Below are 18,687 nucleotides of genomic sequence, written 5' to 3'. Positions count from 1 at the left end.
CAGGGAGTTAGTGCTCAGAAATTACACTGGAAGCCACTGCGTACCCAGTCTCTGGTCCTGCAGGTTCCTCGTGTCTGGATACATTAATGGGCTTGCTGTTCTTAAACTGCGATGTTTAAAACCTGCACTCGTATCTTAAACTTATTTTTATAAATATTTTGTTTATACAACTTTCGTCATCATGTCTAAACATGAGGATATGGTCATTTAAGAAGTACAGGTTGAATTGAGCAATGACACTTGAAAAGTTCTTTAGCAGTTTTCCCTTTTGGCACAAGGTGGCGCTAGCGGTGCATAAATGTAACATCTAACAGCTCTTGTGGCTTAGCCAGGCTTGCAAGGCATGTAGTTTATGTCAAAGGGATCCGACGGTAGTCTTTGCGATTCCAGTACATGAATGCACACAAATGACATAAATGGACTGGGCTGCAGGGCAGGGGAGATGAGCTTAGCTATTTTTTTTCCACATAATGTTTTCATACCACATTTCTGCCAATTTTACAGTTTTTGCTTTGCCGCATTTATCAACTGGCAATTAACATTTGCAGAATAACAAGTGTAATCCCCACACCATAATGGTATTTTGCTTTGCAGAAGTGACATTTCTCAATGTTTCACACAAATTTGCAAATGTTTTATTACATGTATACAAATAATTTTGTTCAGTTGTCATCATGTGCTTTGCTTTAGTCTTATTAGTCAAAATGGATTCTGTAGTTTTGCCATAGTAATAGTTTTACACCCAAAACTATATCTGAAAGCGGTCGTCGTGTCAGTTCACCAAGCTTTCAAAATGATTCAGAAATATATTCCATGAATTGCAGTGATACAGAATTGTATTTTTGCTTCCCACGGTACATGATTGAGTTTCCTTTTTGCTTCTTTGTGACTTTTTATGCATGCTCCTGCCAGTGAATTTTACATACTGTAATGCGGAGCCTTGCAGTGTTGAAAATGGTGTCTTTGGCATGACAACAATGAGTCGGCTAAAGAGAAATGATCAGTCAGTGACAGTGAGGAAGCAGGAAATGATCAGAATGGTGGAGCTCAGGAGCGTACAGTACTTACGTTGACAATATATCTAAGCATTTTGTCTCTCATGGTTAAAACGATGCTGATTGTACTTTCATTTCGGTGGCATTGATTAATTTCATTGGTGGAATTATTTGTTTTTAAGACATGATTTAATTGTTTCTGGTGGGATATGGCCTTTTGCGGCTAAACCATAGTGTTGTGCTGTATGCATAAATTGTTCTGCGAAATGCTCCTATGGGATGTTGAGCATGTCCCATGAAATGCCAGAGCGGTTGAGAAACACTGAGTGTAAACTCAGGCAGCCCTTTACACTGTAACAGGAGCAGGACAACTGAAGCGGTACTGGGTGAGCAGTGAAGCCTGCTGCTTCTGCAAACTTTATACTCAATTTATGACGCAAAATGACCTCGGTAACAAATGAATCGTAAACTTTTCTCATATATTTGGTGTAGTCTGCATCGTTTTCTGGCCACAGGTCCTGTTATGTCTTTTAATCGTTTTGATCAATAATAGTGCGCTAAGCTATTTTTTGAGCGTTTCGCAGTGTCATCACAGCTGTGAACATAAGGCTGCAGTCTGTGAGAGGAGATAAGAGTGCAGCTTCCGGGCTTCAGTTTGCGGGCTCCAGGCTCCATGCTGTAAGAGGACCATCATATACAGGCCTGGTACAGTCACAGAACCCGGTGGTGATGCCGCCTCACCCATTATATGATGATGGTACTTTATTTGTCAGTTCTATATAGAAGTACAGAAACATAGGAGTTCTTTGGTTTTCAAAATATCCCATCTTGGTCTCCTGTGAGAGCACAGCTTGGGGCAGGGCAGGGGGTTACCTTTTGGGTGTAAGGGCATTGCTGTGTACTCTGCAGGCCATGGGATTCAAACCAGTGACGTTCCAAGTACAGGCACAGACCCAGCAGAGCCACAGTCTTTGCTTGGGAGAAACTTCCTATCCTTTCTTCATTGTGGCCTTCATACCTACTCTTAGCACGGTTCTTTAATTTGTTTAATTGGGGAATTAGGTAAGGAAAACTGCTTTGTCCATTTAAAGAGGCCACCAAGTGATTGTCGTCTCTGTCCCGTAACCATCAGTCTGGAATACAGTACTACCTTTCTGTTACTGCCACCTAGAGGTGGGACAGGGTTTGTGCCAGGAACAGCAGCAGGGGGCTGAGGGCCAGGAGGCTGCTGGCGCTCTTGTCCGGCGGGTAGCCGTAGCTGGTCCTGCAGGGGTTCTGGACCTCCTCATAGGGGATCGGCACGTCGTCAGGAGCCGTCTGGTTCTTGCTATCCCGCACCTTCGGGCCGGAAGGGGATGAAGTGCAGAGTCAGAGGGGCCCTGCCGTCCCGGGATACGTGGGATATCATTGGGATTATATAGTTGTTGTTTATGGAGGAACATTTTCTGTAAAAGCTTTTTACTGTAACCAGCGTGCTACTGCTGATTAGCTGTTAACCTTTAAGCAGCGTTATAAAGCGGGGGCGGGGGGCGGGGGTGGTTGTCAGACAGCAGCGTGACAGCATGTGACCGCTGCTATACAGTGACACGCTTACTCTCTCTACCGCTTTGAAGACCCTCAGCAGGTTTTCCCCCAAGGCCATCTTGACTTCCTGGTCTGACCAGTTCCTCCTCAGCAGTTCTGCTACGAGATCGGGATACTTAGAGACGTCCTCGAGGCCTTCTGGGACCCTGGGAAGCGGCATCAGGTCTTCAGTTAGCCCTCTCCGTCATTCGTATACCGTTCACATAAGGCGACCGAATATAATAACCAGAAACCATGATGAGGAAAAATATTCAATATCTGCTGTGCTGTGGGAGTTCTTACCTTCCAACTCCGTCGTAATCCCCACCAAAACCAACGATGCTCGCGTCAGCCACCTTCTTAATGTAATCAAAGTGATCTGCGAATGACAATGAAAAAGGAATAACTTACCGGACTTCCCCACCCCTACCGCAAGACAGCCTGTTGTCAAGGCTACTGACCTGCCACCTGGGAGAGATTAGCTTTGCTACTGCAAGTCACGTAGTCATTGTAGAAGTTCACCATCACCACGCCTTGTTTTTCTTTCTGGACGGGGAAGCATTAAGTTGATTACCTTGGTGAAGAGGATGGGGCCCGTGAGGATGAAGAGGATGGGGTCCTAGTGGGGATTAGGGGTCGGAAGCCGATGTCCTGTTTGTATATCTGTAGCTGGATGCTGTTCATCTTCACCCAATGATATACTTACCCTCAAACATTCACCCCCATACAATCTCTCACACCTTCAGTTCTTTTCCAACCTTTTCAACTTTGCATCAAACTGTACAGTTTATTCTCATATTAATACCTCTGAATCATATGTGGCCATTGTGCTCAGCAGTATATACCCAGACAATGCAGGTAATGTTTCTGACATACAAAATACATTATATTTATACAGAAATGCATATGTCCTGCACCCTGATACAGAAGGTTGAACTACAGACTTGTTGGGTTTTTAACCAGAATTGATTTGATATGGTTAAGGGGATCTTTGGTAACCAGCTTTAACTGACGGTTCATATTGATAAAGATTTAACATTAGTGTGTGATTTACATTAATATATTTAGCAGACATTTTTTGTCTAAAGTGAAAGCAAAGCCAGACAGTCCTTGGAACTATTGGGGTTAAAGGTCACGCTCAAGGGCCCAACAGGAAAACCATTCTGCCAAGCATGGGATTTGAACCAGTGACCTTCTGGTGACAGTCACTGCATCCCCCACTGACCCACTGCTGCATATGCCACAGTAATTGTACAGTTTTTTTTTTAACTTTCTGCTAAGGTCAAGTTTTCAGGAAGTTCATTCAGATGTGTTCAGACTGGACTGTCTGCATTTAGTTCACTATTCAGTGACACAGTGTTCCCGTTTTCTTCTGGTTTTATGGGTTACTGCAGCGTAATTGATCTACCTGGGAAAAGTATTATAAACATAATTATGACCTGTTGAACTGCTGCCTCGTTTTGTTCTGTGTGAGTAATAAAACTGATGACTTGGTGTCCTGTATTTTCCGGTAAGTACTCAGCTTTAGGTTGGCTCATTAAAGTCTATGAGTGATTATGATTCAGAAAACATGTGACTATTTGCTATTTTGGTGCCTTTTACTAAATCTGCCCCCTTTTTCTTGCACTCACCACCATCCTGAGCACGTCGTCAGGCACGTTTCTCTTGCTGGGACACACGGCAAAGGCGGAAGAGTGGCTGAAAATGACCGGGGCCTCTGACACCTGCAGCACCTTCTTCATCACCCCCACGGAGACGTGAGCCAGGTCCACCAGCATACCCAAGCGGTTCATCTCTCTTATTAATCGCTGGCAAAGGAGCACAAACTTTCCTCATTAAGACAGATCAGAGAGCAATAAACTATTCTTTAAATAGAAGTGTTTCTCAAACCTGTCCTCGGGGACCCCCCAGACAGTTCACGTTTTTGCTTCCTGGGGGAGGGTGCAAAAATGTGGACTGTTTGGCAGGGAGGTGGGAGAGAGCACAAACATGGACCATCTGGGGATCCCCAAGGACTGGGCCGAGAAGCACTGATTTATTTTATTACTGCGGAGCTGAGATGTTCTCATAGAGTTATTCATAAATAATCTAATTTGGCACATTCACTTGAGAAGCTAAAAGGAAACTGCCATCCTCTTTTCCTTAAGACAAGTTTCAGGTAAATTTCTAGATGTTGCTCAATAGAGTGGAAACCTAATGCTGATTTTATTGTGAAGATTGTTTTTTATAGTTTGAAAAACGCCATTGTGTTGTTTCGGCATCGATTAACTTGGAATCCATAATATTTTCCGATCTTTGAAATATACACAAAAGAAGATTACACTGTAAATGTACAGTCACCTGGAAAATCAACAGGACATTCAATGGGAGCTCCTTTGTAGTGAACTCACAATTCCAAACTCTGACAGTCCGTTGCTGTCAGATGGTGTGGATCCAGTGTCCACCAGCCAGTTATCAGCCCTGAACAAAGACATCACAGATAGTCAGATTCGTGCCTAGCGGCACCTGACACTGGGCAGTTTCACTTCTAGAGCTTCGTCATCAATCCACAAATGATGTCACAACCAGCAAAGGACAAAACCAAACATTCTTTTGGTGACATTACACTGAGTCACACCAGTGTCACACAGAAACTGGACAAGTAGCTGGCTTGGAGCTCAGGGTCCTCGTGGTGCCTGCTTACCATGGTGTATTGCAGCTGTGCGTGAGTGTGAGGTAGCGCGCCCCCAGGTGGTACATGCTGCGCAGTGTGCCCAGGTTGCTGTCGATGGAGTGGCCGCCCTCGATACCTATCAGGCTGGCCGTCTTGTTCTGTATAAAGGCGTCCATTATATCTGTAGCATATTGTGAGTGACAGGGTCATTTCTGGTTAGGGTTTGCTCATTTGCCCTGGATAAATGAGCTAGTGTTAGTCTGAGCGAAGCCACACACACTTCCCCTTATAGCCCTTTACCTTGGCTGCTTTTCGCAAACATGAGGTCTTCTGGGTATTTCTCACACATCCTGTGGATTAAGTCTATCTGCTCGAGTGTCTGTCTGACAGCGTCCTTGTTCTGCGTCTCACACGGAGCGTAAGCAGCCCAGAACTGCGAAAGGAGAGAGGGCAGACAGTATAACAAAGCAACATTTCTCCCGGTGATGTAAGTCTTGAAGCCGGTCATGTCGCTATGTTGCAGGGATGAATGTGCTCTTTTATAATCGCTGCTATTAATATGCATGTTTGTGTGCCAGTTTGAAACCTCCTTACTGCAACTCCCATGAAGTCTTTGCCCGTCCATACCTGTGCCGCCAGTCGGCCGGCCTTGATTTTGGGGATGTTGGTGTGCGTGTTGTTTAGAGAATGCAGGTCGACGTGGTTGAGTTGGTTGTTAAAGAGTCTCTTCAGCTGCCACGGCAGATCGTTGTGCCTGCCAGACGAGAGGGAAGAAGTGTGTCTGAACGAACAATCGCCGGTGGATTTTAATGTTTGTTGAAACGTTTATGAAAACGGCAACAACCGCAATGTGAGATTACTGAAACGGAGTGTTGAACAACCTTGTGCAAATTAATTGAAATAAGTTGTCGCGTCTATGTGCAAACAGACTGACCACAGTTAAGACGCTCATCACCGTCACATGAATTCACACTTATCGGTTTGGCTTCGGATTTAGGACTCGGTGGATTGATAAAATCGCATGGGAATAAAACCATTCATGCCTTTGGGGAATTCGGCAACTCCAATTAACCTAAGCATATTATTGACCTGGGGTGGCATGGTGGTACGTTGGTTAGCACTGGTGCCTCACACTTCTGGGAACCGAGCTTGAGTCTCCGCCGTGGTTCCCTGTCATTATGGGCTTTCATCTGGGTTCTCTAGATGGGTGGACACAGCTCAATCATATACATTAGGCCTAATCTATCTTTATCTTTTAAATGTCCATCAACTACTTCATGTATTTATAATTAAATGCTAGTTTGTGAAAGTTATGGGCAAATCAGAGCACTGCTTCTGTGAAGAAAACGTGTTCAGACTGCACCTGATGGACAACACTGTCCCTCTGGGGGCTGAGCAGAACGGTTCCTGCTAAAAACCTCTCGTTCCTCAAAAAATACAGTAGTGAAAAACACACCTGTGGCGTGTTACTGCACCAGGAAAGTACCTGTTTCAACATTCACACCTAGCAATAGTACTGTAGTGGTCACGGCCTTCTAGATAATTCTTGTTTGCTCACAATATGAATTCTGTGTCTAAAGAACGACAGACAATATTTTAAGAAAATCCCACCTATCGCATGAACATCTGCTCGGTGTCCGTCCAACGTACATCGGTAACGTGTGAACTGTCTAATACTCATGTCATTAGCTACTTAGTTAGATGACTACGCAAGGTCAGTTTTGTATCAGCAACGATTATGGCTTATCTGCAGCCTTCCTGAAATGTTGCCTAACACATGACCTCACGCAGACGTCTTGTCAGTTAACAAGAATTGAGTACTGCATCATTTCCACAAAACTTGTGTACGTTGGTCAGACGCTGGTGTGTGATATCAGGGATACTTCTAAGATTTCACCTCCCCAGTGAAATTAATGTATCCATGTAACATAACTGCTTACCCAGTACAAGGTCACGTCTGAGCTGCCCAGTGGCATCAGAAGGAATTTGACATGGAGGAGTATTGAATTCCCTCCCCCCCAACGCCCCCCTGTTTCTATCACTATCAATTCTGTGTTTATAATATTAACATCACATGTTATATGGTTATTAAATAATATATATTTTTTGTCAAATTAGTAAGATGATGCCGTAACAGGGGTAGCCTTCACATTAGTAGCAATTACACGAATCCTAGAAAGTAAATTTAGATAAATAATTAGGTCCAAGTAATGACAAACATAGGCTAGGGTACATAGCTTACAGTGATCTATCTTTCGATTATTGGCTTAATCCATGGATGTCTTCTTTTAAGACGCTGTTGAGTTGCAATCATGCTGTTGTGATATTTAAGCTCTGCGACAACTGCAGTTTCATTAATCGTTAATGGTAAAGGCTCCCACACACTTTTTAATTTGCGTCATATAGCATGTTGGCCTCGTCTTCCTTCCGCCATATTGTCAAATAACCGAAAAAGCAAATTACGTTTTTTGTTAAAATCAAGTAATTGAGTTTAACCGTGTAATCGTGACAGGTAGGATTCAAACTCTCAGTACTGGATTCGGAATCGGAAACATCTGTTTGCTTCAGCCAGTTAATAGTCTGGAAAATGGCCTTGATACGGTTGAAATACAGTTGGATAAAAAAATTAAATGAGGATGAGTCTGCTGGCAAGCTGCATGGCCATTGATGGACGGCAGTAGAGTTACCCGTCGATCAGAGGAGTCGTCTTCATGAGCTCCAAAGCTCTCTCCCGGTACTGATCCGCTGCGGCGCCAAGCGTGAGAACTCCCAACACGGCCCAAAATGCTGGAGTTACCCTCATACTTACCGTCTATTGGACGTGTTTGCTAACAAAAACAAAAATAAATGAAAGGTATTAGTGGCCCAGCTACCTCCACTCGTCCCCCAGTATCCTGACTGTATCCTCTGTAGGCTGGGGTCCAGGGCAGTGAAAAGGTCTGACTCGCCGTTTTGTTATATAAAGCTCCCAAGTTAATGGATGATAGAACCAGGAGAAAAACCATGAAAAAATCTGCTGATGTTAAAATTCAGGAAAAGCGTATTAATAATTGATACCAACCCCCATAAACCTACGAAATGCCTGCAACCATAAAAATTCATAACATTTGGACAGTGGGCAATAAAAGTGTAAGGAATACATGCATCTGTCTGTGGGTGGGGAGCTCCTTAGAGGTCCTGGGAAGAGCTGAAAAGGCTTTGGGTCTATGAGGCGGAAGAGTGTGATTATCTTCCAGCATTCTGGTGTTATGCAGTGGATGTGCAAGAAATGGGATGGCGTGTTTAGGCATGAGAGAGTTATTTTTTTAATTAAGTCACTGTGGCTTAGATCCATACATGTCAGAGCACAGATTTCACAGAGTTGTATAAGCGTACATGCTAAAGTGTCTATATACATATGTTTAATGGTTGATGTGATAACTGTATAACTATTAACATGAAAATACTGACATGAGTATTTATGTACTGTGCTTATCAGTGCAGTGTGTTATGGCCACAGAAACAGGGCTTCAAGCCGCAAAATGAAACAGACCACGCAGCTGTTTGCATATGTGGATGTAAGAAGCACTTCTGCTCCCCATTGTGTGCTCAGATGATGCCCGTTCATACGTGTTGGAACCTGTGAGATATGCACCACGTGCATGAACTGCATGAAACAGACCTTTGCTGCGTTTTGTTGATATCTTGATGTATCTATTCCTTGCAAAGAAAACCCATGGGTGCAAGATCAGAGAAAGAAAGCGATGAGCTCTAGAACACTTAGTGACCACAAAAGCTTAAACTAAATGCAGCACAATAGACATGCTAAGGTTTCAAAGGCCAGTAAAGCAGCGGCAATTTCTCCTCCGAGCAATAAGACACTTGATATGGTTCGGCTCTGATATGATCTGAACTGATTTGACTTGTTAATATAATAAAATTATGCAATAAATCAGACAATCAATAAGCATTTTTTTTCTGACTTTCTTTTTTGTCCTGAGTGTAATTTATCTTCTCTGCTTTTCATCAATCCATCTTCCAACCTGTTTTTTTGCAGCCAGGGCTTAGTCTATGGAGTCTGGGAGTTATACCCTGAATGGAGTTCCTGTTCATTGCAGACCACACACGCACGCACGCACGCACACACACACACACACACACACACACGCACAGAGAGACTACATTGTGATTTGAAAACACCAAATAGCCTAATTGCTTGACTGTGCTATAGGAATTAACCCACACACTATCAGCAAAGTGTGTAAACTCCAAGCATGTAGGAGGGTGAGATTCAAACCCAAGTTCTGAAGGTGTGAAGCAACAGTGTCATGCACCCACTTAGCCAGCCCGCTGCCCCCCCCATCTGTCTAAAAACAAAAGAGATGACGTGGATGTGGTTGATATGCATGTTATTTCTGCTGACTCTAGTTTCCTAACCATGAACTAGGCTTGAGTTGAGATGGCTTCAAGTAAGGTAAAAACAAACACCCTTTCTCACTTTTTCCCCTACTACTGTGTGGATTATAGGCAGACAACTTAGATGTACTGAAAATGTCATTGTTAAATTTGTCTGGTCTGTGTCACCTTTTCATTCATTTGTTATAATATTGTCTGTTTAAAATGTAATTAGACTGAATGGTGAATAGAGGTTATTTGAACCTGACTGTGTTTATTACTGTACTACAATAGGCACTATTTGAATAGATTGTTTTTTTCACTCATGGAAAACTTCTGAAAAGTGAAACATGACCCAAACGATTTACCATCACATTACTTACACAAAGTGTGTCACCTGAACCAGGCATTTCAAGTAAATGGCCAAGTCATACGGCCAGTCAGCAGTGAGTCCGCAGGAAACACCGTAGGACGGTAGATGTGGGATTGGAACCTCCACAGCAGCTGCAGTCAGGGGGCCTGGCATTCGAAGTGGGGGGGGGGGGGCACGGGCCAGCGACACAGGAAACTGTACTGAAGCAGCATAGATTAAAAAGAAGTTATACAAGGTACATATTTAGCAAGTCTCCAGCCGGAAATGTCTATGACACCCCCATAACACTTTTCAGAAGGAGGATAAATTATAAATTATGGCAGTTTCTTTTTTATTTATTCTTTTTTTATTTCTTTTTACTATCCCCAACCCCCATATTTTTCAGTTGTCTAATGACTTGGCCTCAAGCCAGTGTATAAATTAGGATAAGTAATATTAGACAGTTGGGAAAGGGTGTGTGTGGGAAAGAAGAATCTCCCTGGAACAATGAAGTGCCTTACTGACTAACTCCAATCTGGGATATAAAAACATTATCACATTTCAATATTTATCAAATTCTCTCATCAAAATTAAGCAAGCTTAAAGCAAAGAGCATTAATGATCAACCACTATACATATATTCAGTGAAAATAATAATGTGTAGAAATATTAGGCTCAAAGCATTACAATAAAAATGAAAACTGGCCTGCTTTATTCCTTTTAGTAATTTTGTTTTTCAAAATTTTCCTGCTTTTGTACAGTGATTATTCTTTTCCCATTTGTGAATAAGACCGTAGCCAAAGATTTTCTGCATCATAATTTCCAAATAATTTTGTCAGATGATTGCAATATTACAATATTACATCACACAAAGAAATGACTCATGTTTCCTTCCACTTCAAAGCCCCATATATACCACAGACAACAGCTCACGCTCGCAGTTCCCTTCCAAGCGATGAGCATGGCCAGACTGGATGTAACAGAGACCTTCCACAACATCGCTTTCCCTGGGCACCTGCACACTCGCGAGTCTCTCCACTATGCTGTCAACTTCCAGTTCCAGGACACAGATACGCTCATTGTGTCATACCCCAAGTCTGGTGAGTATGACAGACAAGCAAGGGTACAGAATAGATACCCGGTTTTAAACAGCATTTGATATTCTTCCAGAGCACTTGAGGAGTAAGATGTGTACCTTGATTATACTGTAATGGGACGTTATTAAACATTCCACTGTGGAAAAGGTGTGCCAAGTGAACACCTGATTAGTGAAGTTAGCTTTGGATGAATCAGTCGAGTTAATAAAACAGCACATTTCCACTTTCTCTCTCAATACCAGGCACTACCTGGATGCAGCAGATCCTAACACTTTTGTACAGTCAGGGTGATGAAACCGTGTCACACACCATCCCAAACTGGGCACGGGCACCATGGTTAGAGCAGTACTACTTCCCCAAAGTACTAGAAGTACTAAAGGAGCCGCGGATCATCACCACCCATCTGCAGTACCACCTGCTAGCTCCCGCCCTCGAGGGATCTCAGGCCAAGGTACAGCCAGGGGCTAGATCTCCTCTTCAGAGAATCGTCATCCACCTGTCCTCTTTTGCTGATTCTTTTACGGAAGTTAGGCTTTGTGAACAGCTGCACCTGCATTATCCCCCGTGCCCCTAGTCATAAAGTACCTAATTAAAGGACACTGTTCAACCGCGGGTTTTTTCCCTCTTTCTGTTGTCTCCACTCTCAGGTGATCTACGTTGCGAGGAACCCAAAAGACCTCGCTGTGTCTTTTTATCACTTCCACAAAATGGCCAACTTCTTACCCAACCCTGACTCCTTTGAGGAGTTTCTGGAACATTTCCTTGAAGGAACAGGTAAGTCATCTTGCTATGTGGTGTCTCGCGTTTTTACGTAACGACTCACTGCATTGTCACAAAATCTTAGGCGCTGTTTTTTTCTCTTCGCAGTAAATTACGGCTCCTGGTTTGATCATGTGAAGGGCTGGACCAGTTCCAGAAGAAACGATCTGAACTTTCTCTACATAACTTATGAGGAGCTGTGGGAGGTGCGGTAATTCAGTCGGTTTGCATTTGTTAAACTGTGCCTTGCATACAGCATGAAAGTAATATCTCTTTGTTCTTCCTGGAGCTCCTCCTGCCCCCTAATTTTTCATAAATTGAATAAATAGCTGGCAAATATAGTCAGAAGATCATAGCTAGCTGGTTAGTGTATTATGCTGCTTCAGCATCTCCTAAATTAGAAATACGTTTACATAATATTTAGTGTAGCGACTGTTTGTGGCCCTAAGGGGGCCCCAAAAGATCAGGGCCCCCAGACAAATGCATTGTTTTTCACCATTGCCTATCTGGGTGAGAGCATTGACAGCTGGAGCAAAAAAAAATGACCACATTTGCAGGACTTCAAAGGCTCGATGGAGAAGATCAGCACTTTCCTCCAGCACCCCCTGATGTTGGATGACATACAGAAGATTCAGAAGCACTGCACTTTCGCCAGTATGAGGGAGAATCCTATGGTGAATTACACCACAGTCGACAAGGAGATCATGGACCACAGCAAGGGGCAGTTCATGAGAAAGGGTGAGCCAGCTGAGATCTCAGCGCTTCACATGAGCATTTTGACACTTTCCTTAATCTGCAATTTAAAAAATTCATTGCTGTTTCATTGACAGGGAAAGTCGGGGACTGGAAAAACACCTTTACCCCAGAGCAGAATCAACGTTTTGAAAATATCTTCAGTTTGAAAATGAAGAATTCACACCTGAAGTTTACCTGGAATATCCAAAGTGACCAATCAACGCAATGGAAAAATCAGCCACTGTTCTGGCCTCCAGAGTCTCAAAACTCAACCTTTCAAGCGAATGGGTGTTATGCAAACACAAGCGTGTAGAGAAGATAGGTTCTCTGCTCGCGAGTGCATACATGCACAACAACCAAGAGTGTTCTGTATCTCAAAAATGTAGACTCTTCAGAACAGCCCCTTTTTGCTTCAGTGACAGCAATGCAGACTCATCATTCCAGATGCAGCCACCTGCAGTGTCTCTCCAACAGCCCACAAGGAGTTTCCATAAATTCTGGGAACATATTGGCTACCTTGCTGTTACTCTTCGATTCAGCTCATCCCAAACCAGCTGTACAACTCTTAGGTCAGGGGATTGTGGAGGTCAGGCCATCTGTTACAGCTCACCATCTCTTTCCTGGTTCACTTTGGTAATGATTCTCAGTAGGTGTGTCCAGACTTTTGATTCATACGCTATAAATTATGATGCAAACATGCAAAGATTATTTTCATCATGACTCCTTTTTTGTTTGATTGTTTCTTGTCGAACTGGTCCAGCCCTTCGCATTATCAAACCAGGAACCATAATTCACTGCGAAGAAAAAATAAGTGCGTAAGATTTTGTAACAATGCAACGAGTCATTAATGATTTATCAAGTGTAATAACAGCAATATGATGCGAATGTTATATGTAAGCAATAATGTTATTTTTATCTCATTTTTTTTTGTAAAATATGATTTTGGATTTATAAGAAAACATATATAAAGGTCATTTCGGTGTCCTTCAGTGTCACATCAGCAGACAGAGCAAATCTATATCTGGACATTTGAGGAACATGAATAACCTTCCTGTCTTTGCTGAGAGCTGATGTCTGCTTTGCTGAAAGGAACCTCTGTGTACAGACGCATTAATGTCTCGACTATGAATTGCTCTTATCTGAGACGTGAGAAATAGGGAATCTCGAGAAGGACGACAGAAGAGGAAGCAGAGAGGCGATAGGAAAATATCGAATAAATGAATCAGACATAATTATTCCAGCTTGATTACATTAACCTGAGAGTAAACTATGACATACATACATGTGAGACGAGAAGGGAGAGTGACGTCCTGTGACATCATAAAGCAGGTACATAAAATCAGCTTGTTAAGATGCAAAAAGGCAAGTTGCTATTAGTGGCCAGCAAACCCAGCTACTCGGAGCTGTGTTACGTCCCTGTGTGCTTCCTCAGTAGTGGAATGAGCTGCCGAACCACATTGCGTGTAGCTCTGCCCAAATACCATTTACACTTCTACCTGGGCGTTCACTGTAAGCTCAGCCTAGCCCTGCTTACGCCTAGTCCACTCCACGTATCTTTCTAATGTGCTATTTACCCTCACTTGTATGTCAAAATGATAACGAGATATCAGTCATCAATCATGAATTGTTAAAGACCTAATTATTACTGTTGATCCGATCTCATTTGATACTCACAATAAAAATATTCAGAGAAACGTCTTTGTTTAACTGGGAAACACAGCCAAGCTTAGGAAATTCATCTGTCCGTGATGCTGAAAAATCAGTGCATGCATTATTTACTTCATGATTATTGCAACACTGTGCTCTTTGGCCGCTCTTTACTGTCATTAAATGCACATCAGTTAGCTGAGAAGAACTGACAAAACCAGTAAGCTCCATGTTGAGTATAAATTGTTGTTGCAAGACTAACATGATCTTTAATTCTCTTATAATCCCTCTCTTGCTTTGATCACAGGGAGTGGGTTACCCAGAATTTCCAGAAATTAGAAACTCACACCAGGCAACAAAGCACCTGTGTGTGAAATTCCCCAAATGTGTAACGGCCTTCCCACGGATGCTATTGCTTTCAATTTTCAAAACTAGGTTAAAAACATTTGATAAGATGGTTAGATAGCCTGTCACACAACCTACACATTTCCGTCTCTTGCTAACACATTGCTCTCCCTTACTCATCTCTCCACAATAAAGATCACTGTATGTGTATATATTTAACCAAGCTACTGCCAAACGGTGGAGTTTAAGTTCCCTATTTCAGGCCTTGGTTCCCCTCAAGGTTTTATTCTGCTGTATAAGGGGTAGGGGGGCCAGAACCCAGATATCTTTAATGCTCTTTTCAAACAACATGTTATCCACGTGAAGCTAATAATTAAGATGGACAACACCATGACAGAGCTGCACTACATCTTCCAAATGAATGAATCCATCGCGATGGCTGAGGTTCATCATTACTGGATGTCTTTTGTCCAGTGTCCTAATAAGTGTCCTAAGTGTCCTTTTGTCCTAATCCACAATATGTAGATCGATTAGTCTCATCTAATTACATTGCAGTATGTCTGGGACGTCATTGAGGGTGAAAGACTGTTCTAATATCAAATATGCTCCATGTTGAAGCTTTCTATCCATGGCACCTACTTTTCTACCAACCCTAACCTGATTCAGATTGTGAGCTCTCACATTCAATATCATCTCTAATTGATTGGGGACATATTGCAGGTGAGGACCTTTCTGCGCAAGCATATTCAAAACCCAGCTAACAATCTGATATCTCTCTCCTTCTAGCTCCCTCTGTACGTTGTAACACGTTTTTTGAGGATTTAAACCACCTAGGTTTTTTCAAGTGCCTTAAAGTAGGGTGACTGGCCTTAACTGTGGCACAGGTTTAGGCTACTTCCACGTTGCTACATTTTCTTTTAAAAACGAAAAAAGTTTTCAAACAAAATGAAATGAGCAAAAACGTGTGACTATTAGTCTGCACTGGGCAAGTGCAGAGTGACAAAGTCACCAGGAAATTTGTCTCATTTCAGGGACTGCAGCCATTTAAGGTTTTCCTTTGAAGACCCAATGCATCACAGTGGCGCAAGAAGGCTATCCCATTTCAAAGGCTCTTTCAAATGTGGCCTAGAAATCCGTTCTTATTTATCCGGGACATAAAGGATACACCCGATGGATCCTTCACAGCCCAACCTACGCCAAGATTAGGATGTGGATTTTTAGAAGGATGAGGCCTACAAGGGCTACACTGACTGCGTCCATATCCTGAAATGGGAATTCAGGAGCTGGATCCTTCTAAGGCTGCATTTGAAGACTGATTGTCATCCTTTTTTTCGAAGGCTCCTTCAAATGCAGCCTAGAAATGTATAATTCTTTTGCTGAGATGCCAAGGTTTACTGCGCAAACCTTCAAAGGATGCAACCTACAAAGGCCGCAGAGATCGTGTCCTTCAAGGGATGCAGCCAATGATCCACCCAATAGATCCTTCACAGTCAAACATATCCCAAGATTCACTGCGCAGAGGTAAAGTGGTTGTGCCCCGGCTATGCGATAGGAGCGCCTCTTCATGACTGCGTCCTTCAAAGGATGCAGCCCCTAAATTCAGACACATCCAATGAATCTTAGGATATGTTGGGCTGCAAATGAAAAGAAGGAAGTGTTTCTAGACAGCATTTGAAGGAGCCTTTGAAATGGGACAGCCTTGTCATGTCGCTGGGACGTATTCAGTCTTTCAATGCAGCCTTTGAAGGAAACAGCCCCTGATGATCAATTAGGGTGCTATTAGCATGTAAGTTTTCAAAAGTGTACATTTTCACTCATTCACACTGCATCTGAAAAGTGGAGTTTTCAGGAATGCAGGGCTGTGAGAACGTTTACTAAAGTCTCCATCTTTGGGGGCTGAAAACTCCAGAGTAGTGGGGAATGCAAGCTAATGTCTGTATCTTAAACAAAAATGTAGCAGTGTGGACGTAGCATGTCAGGTCTGCCTGGTGGTTTGTATTTAACTGTGTAAAGTTTGTTTACGGTGCATCAGGAGGCACTTTTCACACTTCTTTCAGCTTCCTTTCAAAAATAGCTCATGTATATAATGAAGAAGCAGTGGTTAAGTAGCTAAATTTACAGTAACCAACTGATCACGCATTCACACCTACACGATGCTGTCGCTGACATTTGACAAAATAACACAGTTTTCCTTTTAACCCTTTAATCTTCCACTCTAAGATCTCATAACAGCGTTCTGAAACTTTGCCATGAATAGATGCACCTGGCACTTCCCAGCACATAAAAATACCTTATTCATGCACACAAGCTTTTTTCAACTTTGACAAAAAGCACCCTTTATATATAGTATTACACAGTTGTGGGAGGAGCTTGTACAGATGTTTTGAACTCGCGGTGCTAAAAGTCTCAAGTTCGAGTTTCAAGTTTCAAATGTTCTTTGTCAAATGTACAATGTACTGGTACAAAGTACAATGAAATTCTTACTTGAATACTTTCTTGGAAACTATAATAGGCAGCAATCAACATGTATTGCAACAATATAATAACCAGTCAAAGTTGAGTGCAACAATAACACTAACTGTACAGTACAAACTCCGAAACACTAACACACAGGATATATAAAGTATCAGTGAATCACGGCAATAAGCCATTAGTAAAATGTCGAAATGTCAAAGTGTAATATTGCAATAAGATGCATGTAGAATTCACAACAGTTATGAGTTTGAAACTTGTTAAGCAGTCTTATTAAAGTCGGAATAACCAACAGACTTTACTGACGTTCTTTGTATCATCAGTAGCTTATTACCCAGCGAACAGGGAACGTTCCCAGAATGTTAGCCAACGTTATGTAAAGATCTTCTCAAAGTGAATATTCTTACTGTAATGTAATGGAACATTTTACATTTTAACAAAGGTTATGTCAATGTTAGCATGATAGCATTATTGCCTGAACATCTTTTTAACGTAATTAATATTGAGAAATATTGTTATATATAATAAAAATGTTATTGTGATATATGGGTAGTGTGAGTATTATGAAAATGGGACAGCTGGCAAAATGGCAAACTATGAGTTAAACTATGTGTTTAATAATACTTTATTTTCTTTTCTATCTCTTACTTGCTCCTACAATAACTATGTTATTATGAGAATCATTTGGCATGCGCCTTTGGGGTCAATTTGACCCCAGGGTAGGCGTGAGAGTTAACCTGTTGGACCTGTCAGATGTTTCAAAAGCCCACAACTGAACTATTACACACATCGATTGTCATACTGATTCAGCTCTTTAGCCATCAAATGGAAAGAGAGATGGTTTCTTACAAAGGATGCTCAGCCAAAGGTCTCTTTCATTGACATGTAGCCCCTGTGAAGCAGAAGCTCCTTCAGTTAAGTTCATTTCTCCCTGTCTTACAACTACTCTCTCCATCTGTCATTAAATGTTATCTAGCTGTGGCCCTTGTTTAGCGCTAGGTATGTTTCCCAATCCGGTCTTCGGTGACCCACCATCAGTCCATGTTTATGCTTCCTCCCAGCTCCCAGGAGGGAGCAAAATTGTGGACTGTCTGTGTGTCCCCGAGGACCAGATTGGGAAACATTGCACACACCACATAACCGTATTTTTCATCTGAAAATTGAACTTTTTTTAACATTTAATTTCCCCTAAACATGTAAATGATTGACCCAGGAAATGAAACTCATGTTAGGCTTGTTGGTGGCTTTCACACTTTTTTTTTCTTTTCTGCAAGAAAACAGATCACAATGATGGTGACCTACCTCTGAGAAATGCAGCGTGAAAACAGGAAGTGTGGGGGCTTTGCTCCTTTATGTGTATCTTCTTAATTTGTATATAAATGAGTAGCTTATATACCATTAAACTGTAGCCCTAGGGCCATCCTCTTCCATTCTATTGGTGGGCTCGGTCAGGTCTTCATCTCACGGGCTCTACGTAATCCCTCCATGACCTGCATCCTTCATTTTGCTCAGCACGTTTTATGGTTCCAGCTAATCTCACGGCGCCTAGGACCTTGTACCACCAGACACGCCATCCTTGAAACTTATTTCATCTTCAGCCTTCAACACACTTATTACAATTAAATTTTAGAATGACCATCTGAATCTTCATCTTCCATAGTGGAAAATAGTCAGCTGATATGTGTATTAAAGCAG

At 42.3% G+C, this 18,687-nt stretch overlaps 2 protein-coding genes across 3 annotated transcripts; one reads left to right on the top strand and one right to left on the bottom strand.

Annotated features, from left to right (window-relative positions):
• Nucleotides 1–612: 612 nt before the first annotated feature.
• On the bottom strand, nucleotides 613–8,161 carry dpep1 (dipeptidase 1). The gene is made up of 10 exons (XM_048969302.1): nucleotides 7,899–8,161; nucleotides 5,839–5,965; nucleotides 5,512–5,644; nucleotides 5,242–5,392; nucleotides 4,949–5,018; nucleotides 4,190–4,366; nucleotides 3,020–3,104; nucleotides 2,862–2,937; nucleotides 2,590–2,725; nucleotides 613–2,333 (listed from the first exon to the last, which is right to left on the bottom strand). Exons 1-10 carry the CDS (start codon nucleotides 8,012–8,014, stop codon nucleotides 2,163–2,165), a joined length of 1,242 nt encoding a protein of 413 aa, XP_048825259.1. The 5' UTR covers nucleotides 8,015–8,161; the 3' UTR covers nucleotides 613–2,162.
• On the top strand, nucleotides 5,581–14,222 carry sult5a1 (sulfotransferase family 5A, member 1). 2 transcript variants are annotated; one of them, XM_048969304.1, is made up of 7 exons: nucleotides 5,581–5,698; nucleotides 10,842–11,037; nucleotides 11,277–11,485; nucleotides 11,682–11,808; nucleotides 11,902–11,999; nucleotides 12,351–12,531; nucleotides 12,624–14,222. In XM_048969304.1, the coding sequence occupies exons 2-7, from the start codon at nucleotides 10,893–10,895 to the stop codon at nucleotides 12,839–12,841; spliced, it is 978 nt and encodes a 325-aa protein (XP_048825261.1). In that variant the 5' UTR covers nucleotides 5,581–5,698; nucleotides 10,842–10,892; the 3' UTR covers nucleotides 12,842–14,222. The 2 variants fall into 2 exon arrangements, with proteins under 2 accessions (XP_048825261.1, XP_048825260.1); XM_048969303.1 differs by lacking the exon at nucleotides 5,581–5,698 and adding an exon at nucleotides 9,615–9,664.
• The last annotated feature ends 4,465 nt before the right edge of the window (nucleotides 14,223–18,687 follow it).

The sequence above is a fragment of the Brienomyrus brachyistius genome, chromosome 11 (assembly GCF_023856365.1).
Source record: "Brienomyrus brachyistius isolate T26 chromosome 11, BBRACH_0.4, whole genome shotgun sequence".
NCBI lineage: Eukaryota > Metazoa > Chordata > Actinopteri > Osteoglossiformes > Mormyridae > Brienomyrus > Brienomyrus brachyistius.
This window is presented reverse-complemented; position numbering and strand designations above follow the sequence as displayed.